Source organism: Cetorhinus maximus, chromosome 24, assembly GCF_964194155.1.
Source record: "Cetorhinus maximus chromosome 24, sCetMax3.hap1.1, whole genome shotgun sequence".
Lineage (NCBI taxonomy): Eukaryota > Metazoa > Chordata > Chondrichthyes > Lamniformes > Cetorhinidae > Cetorhinus > Cetorhinus maximus.
In genome coordinates, this window is record NC_135902.1 from 47,951,661 (window position 1) to 47,967,809 (window position 16,149).

Below are 16,149 nucleotides of genomic sequence, written 5' to 3' on the forward strand. Positions count from 1 at the left end.
CGTTCAGAATCAACTTGAGGTACATGTAAGTTAACAGACAAATTGTGGTGGAACACACCACACTACAGAGTAAATGGCAGATGCAACCAATGCCACCCAGGAACCCACCCAGATGTTAATATTCACTGTGAGTTACACAACCTCTTTAAACTGTCTTTTTCTCAAGGGATTTCAGTTCTGTACTTTCAAAGATCTAGACTCAGAACTTCCTCAAAGACTGACTTAATGACTGTTCCCTACAAGGGTGTGCTCCTCAGGACTCCTCCTGAGCCCTGACTGCCTGGAGACTGCTCACCACAACACCTCTGCTGCCTGGAGCCTCTTCTCCCTGCTTCTGAACACACCCAGTCACAGAGGATTTCTTGAGCCCCAAATTCTTGGCCGCACCGAGCTACCAATGGCTTCGAAAGCTGCTTCTAAGCTGAAACACTCTCAGCGGCGCGGAATAAGCAAATGGCTACTGGGGCTTCATCTGAGCCCGAACTGCACAGCTACCAAGTGGCTCCCAGGGCTAAAAGCAGCACTTTAGCTGCATGGAGCTATTCACCACCTCCTTCACCTGCTCCTGACTAACTGACTAAAATTGACTGACCCTTGAACTGATATGGGGGACCTATCAACACACCCATGGTGAGTCCCACCCTTGTTACTAGGAAAGGAACCGCTGTAACAGCACTGGAACATGCTGTATTTTAAATGTTACAATCTCCACGGGGACACACGGATCAATGGATTTTCCTAACACTTAAATAATATAAAATTCTCAGCTTTTTGGTTGAATCATTCAATTTGTTCGATTAAAAATGATCTTAATACCTGCCTCTAGCCATTGCACTTTTTAGGAGCTATATTCTACCCTATGAAGGAGAAATACCTAGAGCGAATAACCCTGTTCACTTTGGGCTCATAATTGAAATGAAAACCAGACACATTACCTGGTGTGGTTGAAACTGTTCCCAGGTATATAAAAATATGCGTTCATGGCCCTTTTTTAAAACTTAAAAAGGTTCCATGTGATGATTTACATGTAGAGTAATAAACTTAAATGACAGCTGCTGCGTTTATTTTGGAAAAACCTTGCTATTTTGCAGACCATAAGACCACTAAAGTATAAATAGAGGCATAGAAAATAAAAGTGAAGAGACCGTGCTCTGTAAATCACTGGTTGGGCCTCAGAGTTGTATTGTGGATAATTTTGGGGACCACACTTCAGGAAAGGCCTTAGAAGTGCTACAGAGAAAGTTTACCAGGAAGTTATCAGGGATGAGGGACTTCAGTAATGAGGGGGGAGTAGAAAAGTCAAGACTCTTCTCCTTCGAACAGAAAATATGTGTGACCTAATAGAGGTTTTTAAGATGGTGAGTAGTTGTAATAGAGTAGTTAGAGGGGAAACTGTTCTCTTTGGTGAGTAGATTAGTAATCTGAGACCATAGATTTAAAATCATTGGCAAAAGATCTAGACAGGTGATGAGAAATCTTTTCACTTGAGTTTTTGGGATCTGGATTGCTCGATCTGAAAAGGTGGTGGAAGCTGATTTTATAATTGGTTTTAAAAGGGAGTAGGTACTCAAGAATGAGGAATTTACAGGGATACAGGCAAAAAGCAGAGATGTTGGACTGAGCACGAATGCTGATTCGTGAGGCGGCACAATTATAACGAACTGAAGGGCCTCCATTTGTGATGTAAGTTTGTATGAAAGTAGTTATCAGGGGCTCACTGGAATTTGTACCACTGTTAACTATAAAATGAAGCTTCTGCTGAGATCAGGTTTTTTAAAAAAAAAATGTTTTTTTCCAACAGTTGAGGCACTGATTGAATTTGTGAAGATGCATCTGATGGACCCAGAAATTTCATTTTATTTATGTAAGTAAAATGACCACTGCAGCTAAGCGGGCACAGTCTTTGCACAAAATGTGGCATAGGCCACACCGCTGATTTGTTTCAGAGGATGGACAATCTTCAAAGATTTATGTTCCCTGATTGGACCATGATGGATTCTAGAGAATGGCTATTCCTGGATGATACAACCAGGACTGGCTAGCTCACCTCTGGAGGATATCCTTGCATTTAAAATTTGAATCTTGATTTCTGTGCACTTGGTAAAGTCTGATCTGTCACTCGTTTTTGAACAAGCAATGGGTGTCATGAATATTTGTTGCATCACGTTGTCGAAAGTTACAAACATATAGTATTAAGTTTTTCTTTCCATTTTGGATTTTCTTGAACTGAAATCACAAATAGTTGAGGCCAATTCTGAAATGTTACAATTTGTAAAATAAAATGAGTCTTAAAATTATTTTACAGTAAAACATTAAGCTGGACATAATCCCTTTTAATGTGTTCTTAAAAGTGCACCATTTAATAAGAATGTCTTACTTGGGTATCTAACTAGTGTGTTATATTGTGTTGTTAAGCATTGAATACCTTGATCAAAACATTAATCATTGAAGGATATTATGTATTTACTAATGATATCTTTTTATTCTAATTTGCTTTGCTGCCGTGCATCTATCTACTTACATAAGGTCTATTCCATAAAGTTGAACTATCTTTCATTTTGAAGCAGTTATCTAACTTCTTGTGCTTTCCTCTGACTTGGCAAGACACCTTGTACCGAAACTGACCTTTATAATCATTCCCATTTGATTGGTCAGAATGGTTCACCATTGAGAATTCGGTGGGTTTGTAGTTAACCTTTTAGCTACTCTCCCTGTTAAAGTGTTTTGAAAACGGGATCATGGGATGATCTTCATTGTGGTCCTAAAATGTGTAGCATTTTATGTCCTTAATTTCTGTAGCGAATTGCATTTAAGCATCTGTCTTTTTTTTTACCACCAACCATAACCTAGAGCTAAAGAATATAAAACGTGGTGCATCTAGCCACAATAAAAATCTCACATTCACTACAAAAACCAAAAAGATCACCTGAATCTTTTTTGAAAAAATTACACTTGTGCAACATTTGTGAAAAGTCGTGATAGTCTGGAGATACAAAATACTTCGTTTCCCCATTGACTATTTTGAAATGAGACAGCCTTCGGTATTCGCAGCAGAAAATAAATGACTGTTAAATACTAGACTTGAGTAATCAGTTCTGCCATGGAGCTGAATTAAACTTGTGGAATGATTGAAATAATGACAAAGTAGCAGATTTTTAAGGAGATCAGAATACCAGTGATCAAAGTAAGAGAGTGCCTTTCACAAGGATAAGGCACTGTTTAAAACCACCAACAAGATTCTCAATGTTTCACCCTTTTATTATTTGTTAGGATAATCTCAATGCAACTTAAAAATAAAGATTTAAGTGCTTCCAAATAAAGGAGTATAAGTCTGTTTACCATGATAGAGAATTCAAGTCTAGGTGCAGAGAAGTGTTGATACCACCTTTAAATTTCCCTGTGTGTCTTGTCCAATGAAAGTTTTGTATGGTGCACCTCAGAAATATAAAATTAAACTGTAATTCTATCTCCAAATGAGATCACTACAAAAATGCAGGCTGTAGCTGCAAGGTGACTTGTAGGACTGGAAAAATAGGCTTGAGAGAAGCATCTTGCTTCACTGGCAGTTATAAATGAAGCTTTCAGTTCATTGGGGTCCTGAACTGGCCTCTGAAAGCAAGCAGTTTTTATTTTGGTTGGATTGCACTCGCTTCAATCCATTCTTAACCTGCCCAATTGTAGTTGGAACACCTCTACTGATGGATTCTGTTCCTATCTCTGCAGTGAGAATATCCCAAGAATCCACCCTTGGCCACCTCCTCTACATGCTGCCCCTTGGTGACCTCATTTGCAGACATGAGTCAGCTTATGCAGATAGAGTTGCATGTGCTCAGCATACCTCTCCACCAACTTTCTCAACCCCTCCATTGCCTCTTTGCTGTCACACTGCTTGTCTGACATTCTATCTTGTATCCCTCACCCTTCTTTCACCCTGCCGTTAGCAGCCATGCCTTCGCCCTCCTTGGCCCTAAATCTGGGATTTCCTCCCTAAACCCCCCCTCCTCCTTTAAGACACTGCTTTGTACAGGTTACTGTCTCCTCCTATGGTTTGGCATCCATTTTTTTCCCTGCACCTCTCTGTGAAATGCCTCTGGATGATCTTATATTGCAAGATGGGTAGTTAGTTGGGAGGATATGACAATCATAGAACTTATTTCAGGCCTTAAAAATTCAAAAGTACAGAAGAATTAAATTAAAATACCTTTCCCTTAGAGGAAGTTTATTGTAAGGATTATTTTCTTCTCAAAGATTATTTCCCAAGGTTCAGGGGCATTGTGCCTTTTTGCTATTATAAAATCCCTTTCCAAAGTGTATTATTAACTAAGTGTTTGGTTGAGCCAAACACGTAAGTGCATGAAATATCGCTACCTGCTACTGTGGCTTTAGAGAATAGTGTGGGTGTTCACAGTTCACTTTATCAGTTGGTCTGAAGAATGTAGTAGTAACCAGTTGCTCTTTTATTTAACAATTTTTAAATCAGTTACAAGTCATATCTAGAAGAGGTTTGAAATTGAAAGCTGTATTAAAGGTTATTGAATATGTTAAGATTAAGGTTGATACAATATTGCAGGTCCTCCTTTTTGGTTCAGTAATGTACCTATAGTCCTGTTTCTCAGGTCAGCCAATGAATCTATTGAGATTTACTTTATTCTCATAAAGGTTTCTATTTTTGTAGTTAAAACACCACCTAAAGTACTTCTTGACGACCCAACTGCAACATTGTTCGAGGTAAGATTGCAGACACTTGCTTTCACTTATTCTTCAGAATCCAACCTGTGATGATTACTTGTTGCACTTAATGTGCAATTGATTGAAAATCAACTTAATAGATTATTTAAAGAAATATGAATATCTAAATATTTATAATATGTTCACATTTTTCACTTAGCTTTATATTTTTGCTAAACATTATCCAGAAACAATTTAGAGCTAATAATACTTTGGACAAACAAAATCCTTGTTGGTTGTTAAGTCTGATTAGCAGTGGAGTCCAGCTTTTTTTATGCTTGGGTTTGAAGAGGGGTGGTGGTGGAAGAAGAAAGTAGCAGAAAATCTAACAACTGCTTAGACGAACAACTATGTTTTAGAAAAGCAAAATACTGTAGCTACTAGAAATCTGAAATAAAAACAGGAAATGCTGGGGATACTCAGCATGTCTAGCAGTGTCTATAGAGAGTGAAGCAATGCTAACGTTTCAGGTTGACGACCTTTCAGCAGGACTGGAAAAGATTGGAGATAGCTTTTAAGCAAGTACTGTGGTCCTTATTTTCTATTTTTTATTGTAACTTTGTAATAGATGTGTTCTGATAGAGCTAGTTTCAGTGGAGTGATTCCACTGCAGGTAAGGTATTCAAAACTGTACAGGACATTTTCTTAATTCTTAATGCTGTTACAAAAGAAAACGATGTTCAAATTCAATACTTCATTCTAGCTAAAAGCTAAACATCATGAATGATGTGTTTGGAAACTATTTTCTTAATTAATTTTCTGGAAACCAGCTGGAGTACTTACTAATGATGAGCAATCTTATTGTGTTGACATTGCTTCAAAGAAACCGAAGTTCCCTTTTAATGGTTGTATTGTATAAAAGATTATGCATAATTAATAACAGAAATCTAATTACAGATTTGTAATGAAAGTGGTTAGTCCCTGTATACTTGTGTTTTCAATTTGAAAGATGATTCAGAATGTCTTAATTAGCTCAAGATACATAAGGGTGGGTATGATGTTTGTGGATGCCAACTTGTTTTTTAATATAACTGTTCTCTACTTCAACCCTCAGACTATTTGTCTGATAGGTTACTGTGTTCCAGGTTTGCTCCATTTTGCAATCAGGCCTTGGGCAGTAATAGTTTTCATACAACGCACATCTGATCTTCTCTTTGCACATTGCTACGTGTTGGCTTTGAATGATCTAACTCAGAAGAGTTTGATTAATAAGGCTACAAACGTACTTTTTTAATTATCAGCGTGTAGTTGTAATGAGTATAAAAGCATTTATGGATTACTAGCAGCAATGTGATACCAGTATTCTGACATGTGAAAAATCAAAGGTTGGGCTATGATTGCTGATTATTGATGAGTTATCTGACTCATGCATTGATATATTTATTATTTTGTTGGCTTTGATCCATTCTCTTATAATACTTGTACAACATAAAGTAATTTTAATGAATACATTTAACTTTGTAAGTAGTTAAGTTGAAATAGCAGCTCCCCATTATGTTGCCATATCATTGAAACATCATTGGTTGCATTGGTATGGTAATACAAATAATGCTCTTAATTGACTCCCTTAATATCTTGGTTTGTAACACATGTTAGTGCTCAACCTGCACACCACAGAGATCCTAGATTGGATTTCCAGTCTGGGCTGAGTTAACTGTTCTCTACTGAGGTGGTTACAATTAATTGCGGTATTCCAGGTTTGGCAGAAGCCAAATCAGCAGAGGATTGTACTTTTCATTATCTCGTATCTTCAGTTGAGGTGAGGATTGCAGCTTGCTCACCGCCCCCCAAAGCCCCAACCAGGCCTGCCCTGGTTAAACAGTGCAAAAGATAACTTTTTGAAAAATTCACAGTGGAGGTTGCATTACCACACTAGTACTCAAATGGTCAACTTAGAAGTCACCCATCCTTTACCTGTGTATCCTTTGTAAACAAAATGTTTCCATGCCTTTCTTCCCAATGATGACAATGCACAAAGAGCCAGAATGGAATAGAATGGATGGGATCGCAGCGAATTTGTACTTGTGTATTTTTCTCAAGTATTCTCATTGTGTGACATTGCTTCCTGGAACTCTTGGAGGCACGTATACCCCGGCCCCAATTAGAGATGGCAACATTTGAGGAATGGGCTTTTATTAGGAAAACTTGAAATTGAACGATGTTGTGCAAGAGCACATACATACATGGAGTATTTACTTTTAGGGGAAATCATTTTAGTTGATCTTTTGTATAAACTACATAGAGTTGACAATTTTGGTTAAGTGCCCTAATAAAGCAGCTGAGGGCAATTGCGCGGTGTTAGCAGAAAGTTTCTGTTTAGCACTGTCCAGATCCATCTAACTCAGACCATGTATATGTGAAGTGCACTTGTTCTAAGTACCGTTGTATTATTGGCCAATGCTTGAAAACTTCATCAATTGACTTGGAGTACTTTGTAACTCAGTTTTGGGAATAATTGGTGTATCTTTGACAGCCAAATAACCTCTCTTTCTCTGACATCAATAAATATAGATCCTATATTTTGAATTTCATTTGTAGCTGTGTGGACCAAGTATGGTAAAATTGGTTAAGTAAGAGTTAGCATAAAGTCACTTCAATTTCTAGGAGCCAATTGATAGACAAAACTAAGATATTAAAAGTATTTAAGGACTAACTAGTTTTTGCAATGATGTATAATTATGGATTTCTATAATTATATGTAATCTTTCATGCACTAGCGCTGTCGGAAGGATACTTGAATGCCTTTGAAGTGTCAACAGAATTATTCCTGTAATAAAACCATTGTGTATCTAAAATTTCCAGCAGCTTCAGAGTAAAACACATGTATTTCAGAACGTAACTCATGATATTGTGTTTTCAGTTCAAACTGTAAAGTGTCAAAATACCTACTGACTTGTCTATATAAGCTATTTATACAATTCCTATGACATCTTAAGATGTCCAAACCACATGTCGTGGTGGAAGGTGGTGTTATAGCCTTTGTGTTCAGCATCCAAATTGGGTTGGTTGATTTACCATCTTGGTTATTTCCTGACATTTTTCTCTTCTAATATTACATGTTGCTGACAAATCAACACTGTAATATTCTACTTTGTAGGTGAAATTTATTATTATTGTTAAATTAACAAGGTAGGCTAGTCCCTGGGAAAATGTAGCTACAGAAATATTGATGTTGTTCCGTAATCTTTCGTAGGCCAATTTAGAAGTTTTTGACTGAACACAAAACCTTCCTACCTGCTGAACATTTCCTTAATCTGTTTGATTCAGTTTTGTAAATGGGCCTGTTGAATTTTCTTTTTCAAATTGATATATCAATGCGTCACTGCACAAGCTCTAAGTGTATTTAAGAGCACAGAAGCTTATAAAATACTGTATGGGCACAGAGGGGAAAACAGTGGCGTTCCATATTTTCAACAAATGCAAAACCTGGATCAGTTAGAAATACCAACCCACAGGTATGAAAACTTAACATTTGCTGGCAAAAGGAATTCTGCTTTTTATCTGTGAGTAATCCTTTTTGCTTTGCAGGAAGGTTTAATTATCCATTGATAAAAGCAAAAATGAGTAAAGGATGTGTAACATTCAAGGGTTACATTTTTGAGTAGGCTGGAACTTTCATGAAATGGTGTAGCCATTCTTTAAAGTAGTATGGGAATTTATTTTGAAGACTTTCTACAGATGGGCCAGATAATAATGGTGTCATGTTTACAACAAAGTGTTGGCTCTTCATATTCCAAAAGTGTGTATTAATTACCATTGACTTTGAGATCCACCCTGTATCATCTGTCATGTATTAGAATTTCAGATTTTTACCTCCACCCTTTTACTGTTTGAGTTTGCCCACATCAATAGAATTGTGATGTCAGACACACTTTTTAATGTGGGTAGAGTTTCAGATAGCTCACCCCCTTTCACTCGTTAGGATCACAACAGGATCTATTGTACTTTTATGTAATGGGCACATTTTTATTTAGTGTTGATACCCATAAAGTAAAAATACCAACCGAGAACTGTGCTGAAGTTACGTGCAGCAATCATGAATGTTTTTCCACAGTGGTTGTTCTGCCATTTTAAAAAAAATGAATGGTAAGTTTAAGGAATTACATTGCAGCATCTCGTAAAAGAAAAAACTTGTGTTTATGTAACACTTTTCATGACCCCAGGACATCTAAAAGTGCTTTGATAAATGCATAGTAGACTTATGACTCTGGTCTCTCCAGTAGAAAGGATAACAAGCTGGCTGCAAAATAGAAAACGGAGTGAGGACTAAATATAAGGCAAAAGTTGGGAAGTGGTGTTCTGCAAGAATTGGTGCTGGAACCACTGTTCCTGCTAAAGCTGCCCGACTGTAGGCCACAGTTTTAAGTTGTCTAAGGAAAGATATAGGTTAGATGTCAGGAGGTGGTTCTTTTCCCATAGAATAGTGGATCTCTGGAACAGGCTGTCATCTCTTGCTGATTTGATGAATTCCTTCCATCGAGAACTGGGCCTGTTTCTGATTGGTGTGAGTATCACCCCTTACAGCACCGATTCCTGCAGAGCACCGCTTAAGGGAATTCTGGGCCAGAATGATCACCTGAACTAATTTCAACTGCCCAGATGGGCCAGGGATTTTGCAGATTTTTTCCCCCCTCTGAATTGGCAGGGAGCTTGATCTGAGTTTTTCGCCTCTCCCAAGAGATTGCATGATTTTGGGTGCGGTGGAGTGTACCTATGCGTGGGACAGGCTGGACGGGCCAGAGAGCCTTTACCTATCTGTCATTGTTTGTCTATATATTCGTACTGCAATTAGTGCATTGAAAGCAAGTTAATAAACTAACCCTGACCACTTGCTTCATTTAATTGTTTGTACTGGGGAAAGTCATTTCTGCAGTGGAATCTTTTTACCTGACAGCCATGTTGGCTGTCTGGAGAGCCTCCTTTGAAACGTTATTTAATGAGGGCCTAACATCAGCTTTCTGCTTCCTGCCTCTGATGTTAGTGTAATTTATAAATACAGCAGATTGTTCTTTCTGTCCAGCTGCAATCAGCTCTTTAAAAAAAAAGGTTTCAACATCACAAGCTAGTTTTATCTTATACGCATATTTTGGTGTCTGAACTTTCTTTGAGATGGTCACTTGACACACGGAAACACTTAAGACAGAATGAGTGATCAAAATAGACATGAGCAATCATGATAAATACTGAACTTGTACTCACAAATTGCAACAGTCTCGGAAAAAAAAAAGGTATTCTGCTGTTTTTAGGCATTTTAACATGTAAATACCAGCATTGGGATTTTGATGTGTGCCAGAGACTGCAGAAAGAGAAATGCATGTTAACCATTTACCACATTAGAATTTGATTCACTCATTCCATTACAAGGCCAGTGAGTTTGTGACTGGGCGTCCTTCTGTTTACTTATGCTGTGCTGTGTACCCCAACCAGAAACATTTTAAAGCATTTTATTTACACTCGAATTATTTGAAGAAACATTTTAAATAATTAACTATTTGAATGGAATTACTAAGGCTGGCTTACCCTGCATATTAAAAAAGTTGCTGTTTATTTATATATTTATCACAAAATTACAAAGCAATTTTTCATTATCACTCCATATTGAATGATTATACTACAATCATTAGTTCTTAAACTCTACATCCTCACACTTTAGAGCTGGTGGGCCCATGGAGCTGCTGGCATCTTTCATGATACCTGCTGACATTAAAAGGAATGACAGAAAATAGACTAAGCCCATCCTGTGAACTTGATGTATATTCAAAATGGATACCCTGGGGTGATTTTTGAGACTGAAATTTTATCTCTGGGTTTACCTGAATTATAAACCACTTGAGATTTAACTTGCCCATTTGTAGTGTCATCTGAACTCCTTAATGAGGTCGCTGCCTTAGGATTTCTCCCCCTGCCCCGCAGCTACCCATTATTCTGTACGCAATAATTTCTAAAACATTTGAATCCTTATAAATTTAGATTAATTGGCTTGACACTGAGCCAGCCATTATGGGCATGGTTACAGCACTCTGTACATGTGATTTATCCAGCCATTCAAATCTTGACATTAGCATTGTAATAACATGGAAAAATAAAATCACTGCTAGATCTTCTGCTGATGAGAAAATGTGTCTCTACTTCATAGATTTAACAACAAGGTTTGTAAACAATGTTGCGCTTTATTAATAAAAATAGGATGTCCAGTTAGCCCATATTCTTAGTGTCATCCCTTTCTTGCATTCTAACAACATGTTACGATATGTCTTTATAATGCAACAACATCCAGGATAAGAAAAGGCCATTTATTACCCTAACTCAGCCTAGCATCCAGGTGTATTTTGAATTCCCCAAATGCTCTTGCCTCCATGTCACTTGGTTTATTATTAGAAATATTAACGGGCTTGAGAAATAATTCTTCGTATTCTTTTCAAATTTGTCACTATTTATGTCCTTTTGGTCCTATTGACCTCATTTACTTTCATTAATCTTATCTGCAGCATTTAGTATTTTACACGCCTTGATGAAGTGTGTAAAACTGAGCCTCAATTTTGTGACTCTAGAACCTAGCTTTGCAATCCATTTCTGTACCTCATCATCCTATAGACCCCAGATCTACATTCTCAACACTCGTTGGTAAAGATGTTTCTTCTGGATTTCCTGGTTACTATCTTATATAATGATGGTCTCTAGTTTTGTTGTTCTCCAAAAGTGGAAACCCTCTCCCTGTGTCTACTTGATCGAAGGCTTTCATAATTTTAATGACGAAGAGGAGCGGGTGAGAAGTGGACCCCGAGACAGACAGTCAGCAGCACCTAGTAAAGCAGGTAGGAGGAGGAGCCCCAGACAGGTAGGCAGCAGCACCTAGAGGAGCGGGTTCCCCATACAGGCTGGCAGTAGTACCTAGAGGAGCAGGCGAGAGGAGGACCCTGAGACATGCAGTCAGCAACACCTAGAGGAGCGGGTGAGAGGAGGACCCCAAGACAAGCAGTCAGCAACACCTAGAGGAGTGGGCGAGAGGAGGACCCTGAGACAGGCAGTCAGTCCAGTCCAGTTTATGGCTCCAGAGTGGACCAACCACGTTCTGAGAAAAATCTAGTGTGATGTCACAGGAAAATAAGTAATTGATTGGTTCGAGGTTCTTGCAGCCTCTACAGATGAAAACGGGGGCTTACCTGGGAGTGGGAGAGGTGGTGGACCTACATGGAACTAGTCCGGAGCAGGAGGATATAAATCGGGGCCGAGGCTCAAAGCCTGTGCTTACCTGGGAGACAGAGAGGCACACCACTCAGCTGCTTGGATTGCCGCACACTGAGTTTGAAGGAAGAATGAAAAAAAAACAAAGTGACATCACAGCAAAACTGTAAGTTGATTGGCTGGTGAGTATGTTCTGTAAAGGTCTGTGTGCAAATAGCTAGATTAATTCACTACTTTTAGGAAAGTTATGTTAAAAGCTGGATCATAGAACAATGTAAAAGTTTTACATAACCCTTAGGTACCTATCTTATAGGCAGAGGAGAAAGAGCTGATTGGTGAGTAAGTGTTAGCAATTCTATCTTTTACTTTCTAGTCTCCAATTCATAGTAAATAGTACGAAGGTAAGTTTAGGGTATGGCAGGGCAGCTCGATCGCATGGACTCTGCATCCTGTGGCATATGGAAAGTCGTGGATACTTCATGCGGCCTAAACGAACACATGCAGAAAGTGTCACCAGCTGCAAAGACTTGAGCTCTGGGTTTTGGAACTCGAGCGATGGCTAGAGTCACTGTGGTGCATCTGCAAAACTGAGAACTAAGTGAATAGCACATTTAAGGAGATGGTCACACCACAGATTAGGAGCGTGCAGGCAGAGAGGGAATAGGTGACCACCAGACAATCTAGGAGCACCAGGCAGGGAGTGCAGGAGTTCCCTGAGCCTACCTTGCTTACTAACCGGTTTGCGATTTTGGATGCTGGTGAGAGTGATGTAGAGTAGTGTAGCAAGAGCCAAATTCATGGCAGCATGGGTGGTTCAGCTGCATAGGTGTGGAAGAACAATAGTGGTAGGAGATTTGATAGGGGAACAGGCAGGTGTTTCTGTGGCTGTATACATGGCTCTAGGATGGTATGTTGTCTCCCTGATGCCACGGTCAAAGGGTCAAAGATATCACTGAACACGTGCAGGGCATTCTTTCGGTGGAGGGTGAACAGCTAGAGTTCTTGGTCCACGTTGGTATCAATGACATAGGTAAAAAGAGGGATGAGGTCCTGAAAGCAGATTTTAGGGAGCTAGAAAAGAGTTTGAAAAGCAGGCCTCCAAGGCAATGATCTCAGGATTACTTCCAGTATCATATGCTAGTGAGTGTAGAAACAAGAGGATTGACCGAATGAACACGTGGCTGGCGAAATGGTGTAGGAGGGATGTTTTTAGATTTCTGGGGCATTGGAACTGGTTCTGGAGCAGTTGGGACCTGTACAAGGAGGATGGGTTTACACCTTAGCAAGACTGAGACTAATATCCTCGCGGGGAGATTTGCTAGTGCTGTCGGGAGGGTTTAAGCTAGCTTGACAGGGGGGTTGGGAACCTGAGAGGAAATTCAGATAGGAGATAAACAAAGCTGGCAATGGGAAGTAGAAAATTAGTAAACAGAAGTGGAAGGCAGCAGAAACGGATGCCAGCATCAAATAGAGTAAATACAGAATAATATTAAAAAGGCAGAATTAAAGGCAATCTATCTGAATGCAGGCAGCATTTGCAACAAAGTAGGTGAATTGATGGCACAAAATAGAAGCAAACGGGTATGATCTAATTGCCATTACAGAGACTTGGCTGCAGGGTGACCAAAGCTAGGTACCAAATTTTCAAGGATATTCAACATTTAGGAAGGACAGGCAAAAAGGAAAGGGATGAGATCAGCACATTAGTGAGAGCGGATCTTGGATCAGAAGAACAAGGTAGAGAATCTGTTTGGTTGGAGCTAAGAAACAGCAAGGGGCAGCAAACATTGGTGCGAGTTGTTTTTAGGCCACCAAACAGTAGTGGTGTTGTAGGGCACAGTACATATCAGGAAATTAGAAGTGCATGTAACAAGGGTAATACAGTAATCACGGGGGATTTCAATCTTGCATATAGACTGGGTAAACCTAATGAGTATTAATGCTGTGGAGGATGAATTCCTGGAACGTGTACGAGATGGTTTCCTAGAGCAGTATGTTGAGGAACCAACTAGCGAACAAGTTATTTTAGATCTAGTATTATGCAATGACAAAGGGCTAATTGATAACCTTGTTGTAAAAAGAACCTTTAGGGAAGAGTGACCATAATGTGATGGAGTTTTCCACTAAGTTTGGAAACCATGTACTTCATTCGAAAATGGAGTTTTAAATCTAAACAAAGGAAACTGAAGGTATGAGGGGCAAGTTGGCTGTGGTAGGTTGGGAAAATACATTAAAAGGTGTGATGGTAGACAGGCAATGGCTCGTATTTAAAGAATTAATACATGGTTTACAGCAAATATGCAATCCTTTGAGGCACAAAAATCCAACAGGAAAAGTGAGTCAACCAGAGCTAACAAAGGAAGTTAAAGATTATATTAGATCAAAGGAAGAGGCTTATAAAGTTGCCAAAAAAGTAGTAAGCCTGAAGATTGGGAGCATTTTAGAATTCAGCAAAGACAGACCAAGAAATTGATAATGAAAGGGAGAATAGAATATGAATATACACTAGCAGGAAACATATAAAAACAGACTGTAAAAGCTCTGTGTATGTAAAAAGGAAAAGATTAGCAAAGACAAATGTGGTGGGTCCATTACAGACAGAGACAGGAGAATTTATAATGGGGAATAGAGAAATGGCAGAGAAGCTAAATAATTATTTTGTGTCTGCTTTCATGGAGGAAGATACAAAAAACCTCTTAGAAATAGTGGAGAACCAAGGGTCTAGCAGGAATGAGGAACTGAAATACATTTGTATTCGTAAAAAAGTAGCGCTGGAGAAATTAACAGGACTGAAAAAAGTTGATAAATCCCTGGGTCCCATTGATCACAGAGTGTTGGAAGAGATGGCTTTAGAGAGTGATATATTGGTGGTTATCTTTCAAAATTCTATAGATTCTGGAACAGCATTGATGTCCAAAAGGACCTGGGTGATCATAAGCCACCGAAAGCTAACATGCAGATGCTGCAAGCAGTTAGGAAGGTAAATGGTATGTTGGTCTTTATCACGAGTATTTGAGTACAGGAGTAAAGATGTCTTGCTTCAATTGTATAGAACCTTGGTGAGACCGCATCCGGAGTATTGTGTACAGTTTTGGACCCCATATCTAAGGAAGAATATACTTGTCATCGAGAGAGTGCGGCAGAGGTACACCGGACTAATACTTGGGATGGCGGGACTGTCTTATGAGAGATTGAGGAGACTGGGCCTGTATTCTCCAGAATTTAGAAGAATCAGTGTTGATCTCATTGAAACATACAAAATTCTTAGGGGACCAGACAGGGTAGATGCAGAAAGGATGTTTCCTGTGGTTGAGGGGTCTAGAACCAGGGGGACACAGTATCAGAATAAGGGACAGCCATTGAGGACTGAGATGAGGAGGAATTTCTTCACTCAAAGGGTAGTGAATCTTTGAAATTCTCTTCCACAGAGGGCTGTGGAAGCTCAGCCATTGAGTATGTTCAAGATGGAAATCAATAGATTTCTAGATGCTAATGGCATCAAGGAATATGAGGATAGCACGGGAAAATGGCGTTGAGGTAGACAATCAGCCATGATCTAGTTGAATGGCGGGGCAGGCTTGAGGGGCTGAATGCTCTACTTCTGCTCCAATGTTCCTGTTAAGTTACACCTCAGTCTTTTTACAAGAAAAAGAGACCCAGCCTATTTATCCTTTTCTCATAGGTATAACCATATATATCATCTTTGTAAATTGTTTTTGCATCCTCTCCAGTGCCTCTGCATCCTTTTCAGAAATCTAGTCCAACCAAAGTTCGATACAAATTTAGCATAACTTCTCAACTTTTCAAGTTGATCCCTCAAGGAGTAAACCCTAGTGCTTGCTTTGGATTTTTATGGCCTTATTAACCTGCATTACTACTTTTAATAATTTGTGTGTTTGGACTGTTAGATCCCTTTGGTCCTGTGCCCCATTTTTCTAACCAAAATGTAACACATCACACTTAATTATATTGAAATTCAGTTGCCAATTATATGCCCATTCTGCAAATTTCTTAATGTTGTCTTGTAATTTCTTGTGGTCTAAATTGTTAATATAAGTTGTGAACAATAGTGTTCCAAACACTGATCCTTGTGGGACCCCATTCCCTCCCTCCTCCCCGCCACCTCCCCCACCCACCACTCTAAATAACTACCTTTTACTCCTACTTTTTGCTTCTGTCTTGCAGCCAAGCAAGGCAGGTCTCCTGACTCTGCATGCTCTGACCCTATTCATTAAA

The 16,149-nt window shown here is 39.1% G+C and overlaps 1 protein-coding gene and 1 long non-coding RNA gene across 4 annotated transcripts in view; one reads left to right on the plus strand and one right to left on the minus strand.

Annotated features, from left to right (window-relative positions):
• LOC144699875 (uncharacterized) overlaps positions 1 to 16,149 on the minus strand; it is a 425,222-nt gene that overhangs the window by 256,279 nt on the left and 152,794 nt on the right. The gene's annotated exons all lie outside the window — the stretch shown is intronic.
• aspscr1 (ASPSCR1 tether for SLC2A4, UBX domain containing) overlaps positions 1 to 16,149 on the plus strand; it is a 200,490-nt gene that overhangs the window by 132,551 nt on the left and 51,790 nt on the right. For all 3 annotated transcript variants that reach the window (XM_078571200.1, XM_078571201.1, XM_078571203.1), the window contains 2 exons: positions 1,802 to 1,864; positions 4,676 to 4,728. In XM_078571200.1, coding sequence (XP_078427326.1) covers positions 1,802 to 1,864; positions 4,676 to 4,728 — 116 coding nt within the window. The remainder of the gene's footprint in view (positions 1 to 1,801; positions 1,865 to 4,675; positions 4,729 to 16,149) is intronic.